The 1,545-nt window shown below is 41.3% G+C and overlaps 1 protein-coding gene across 22 annotated transcripts in view; it reads right to left on the bottom strand.

Moving 5' to 3' along the window:
- epb41l2 (erythrocyte membrane protein band 4.1 like 2) overlaps window positions 1-1,545 on the bottom strand; it is a 47,303-nt gene that overhangs the window by 21,605 nt on the left and 24,153 nt on the right. For all 22 annotated transcript variants that reach the window (XM_032543654.1, XM_032543668.1, XM_032543652.1 and 19 more), the window contains exon 7: window positions 1,421-1,496. In XM_032543654.1, the coding sequence (XP_032399545.1) occupies window positions 1,421-1,496 (76 nt within the window). The remainder of the gene's footprint in view (window positions 1-1,420; window positions 1,497-1,545) is intronic.

The raw sequence follows: 1,545 nt of genomic DNA, 5'->3' as shown, positions 1-1,545 counted from the left end.
CCGAGCCCTGGGTATCCTGCTCTGCCTTTGAGAAAATGAAAGCTCAGATTGGCCGAGCTGGAATCTTGCCCCTTATGAGGTCATAAGGGGCAAGGTTAGAAGTGGCAGTTGGACAAGATCACACCCTCAGCCTCCCCCTTGCCCCCCCCCCTCCTCAAAAGCTACAGATTCAGAAATGGCACATACTAAGGAAAGCTCAATGTGGGACTGGCTCTAGTGGCTGTAATTCTGCACCAAGGCTACATTTTGGGAAAGAGACTTCAGATACGGTATTAGGAGACACTAAGGTCTATATAAAAGCATCCAAAGAGTACCATGTCATGGGACCTTTAAATACATACAATCATACAGTCTGAGGCACACCCTGTGAAAAACAGGCATGAAATTGTTTTGTATCTCTCAACTGAAACTTAACAAAAGATGAACAGTAAAAACTTACACACCAATCATATTGAAGGAGAAATTGCAGTTACTGGAGCAACACAATGCAGGTCAGTTGTTGGTACCTATCTGGATGAGTGTATGCGTGTTAGTGAGCGTCCTCGCTTAGCATTTAGCTAAAAAACCATTGGAGAAGTTGTTCGCTCCATTAGACATACACTCCAATCTAAATGCTTTGTGCTTAAAGCATGGCTGTCTTGGTAGTGTGTGTGCATTCATGTGTACACATATAAATGAATAAGCAGTGTGTACAATTCCAACTTCTGTGTTTTTTTTACTTTTGCTGTATTGTGTGGGGCATAGATATGAAAATCAACTTTCAAAGTGAAATTTCAAATCTGCACCAAGCAACATTATTTATGTTAACAATGAGTCAAATTATTATGTGTAATGTTAAGGGGATCACTTACTCGCTACTAACACCCCCACATAGAATTATCACCCAATTCTGCAGCTTCTGTGGAGCCTTTCAGCATCTTTCAGCTCATCGTTTTGGCTTTAGAGCACACAACTGTAATGCTTTACTTCACTCGTACTGTCGGCAATGATCTGGCTACACGGCCTATCTATTCTGTGACGCTCTGGCTTGTTTGTGTTTCTTTAAACCAATCACAATCATCCTGGGTGGCACTAAGCCCTGACAGCGGAGATAGTGAGGGCATGTCAGGCTTTATCCCAGCAATGTACATCTGTTCAGCCAGACTAGTGAAGACCAAAAAAAAGAGCTGAAAGAAAGAGTGAAAATTGGACTTACATTCATCAGGTGAAGAGAAAACATTACTCCAAAGAAATGTTAATCCGTGTCTGCTAAACGTGTAAACAAACATTGATTTGCTAACAAATCCCCTAGAACAACTTCAAAAAGGTGATATGTCAGTGTTTGTTTACAGTTTGTTTTTTCATTGCCCAAAATCTTCATCAGAAGTCTATTAATGCGGGTTTAAGAAAACATTGGGACATCTCTAACATGTGTGTGTACCTTGTAATGTCTTCAGTGAGCAGTGAGGGGTCGGGAGGGTAGAACTTAACGTTGAATACAAACTGCCAGTTGTTACCTGGAGAAAGAGAGATGATGTTGAGTCAGTTCCAGCACAACAACATTAT

Source organism: Etheostoma spectabile, chromosome 18 (genome assembly GCF_008692095.1).
Source record: "Etheostoma spectabile isolate EspeVRDwgs_2016 chromosome 18, UIUC_Espe_1.0, whole genome shotgun sequence".
In the NCBI taxonomy this organism is placed as follows: Eukaryota; Metazoa; Chordata; class Actinopteri; order Perciformes; family Percidae; genus Etheostoma; species Etheostoma spectabile.
Note: the sequence above shows the minus strand (reverse complement) of the source record. Positions and strands in the feature narration are given on the sequence as shown.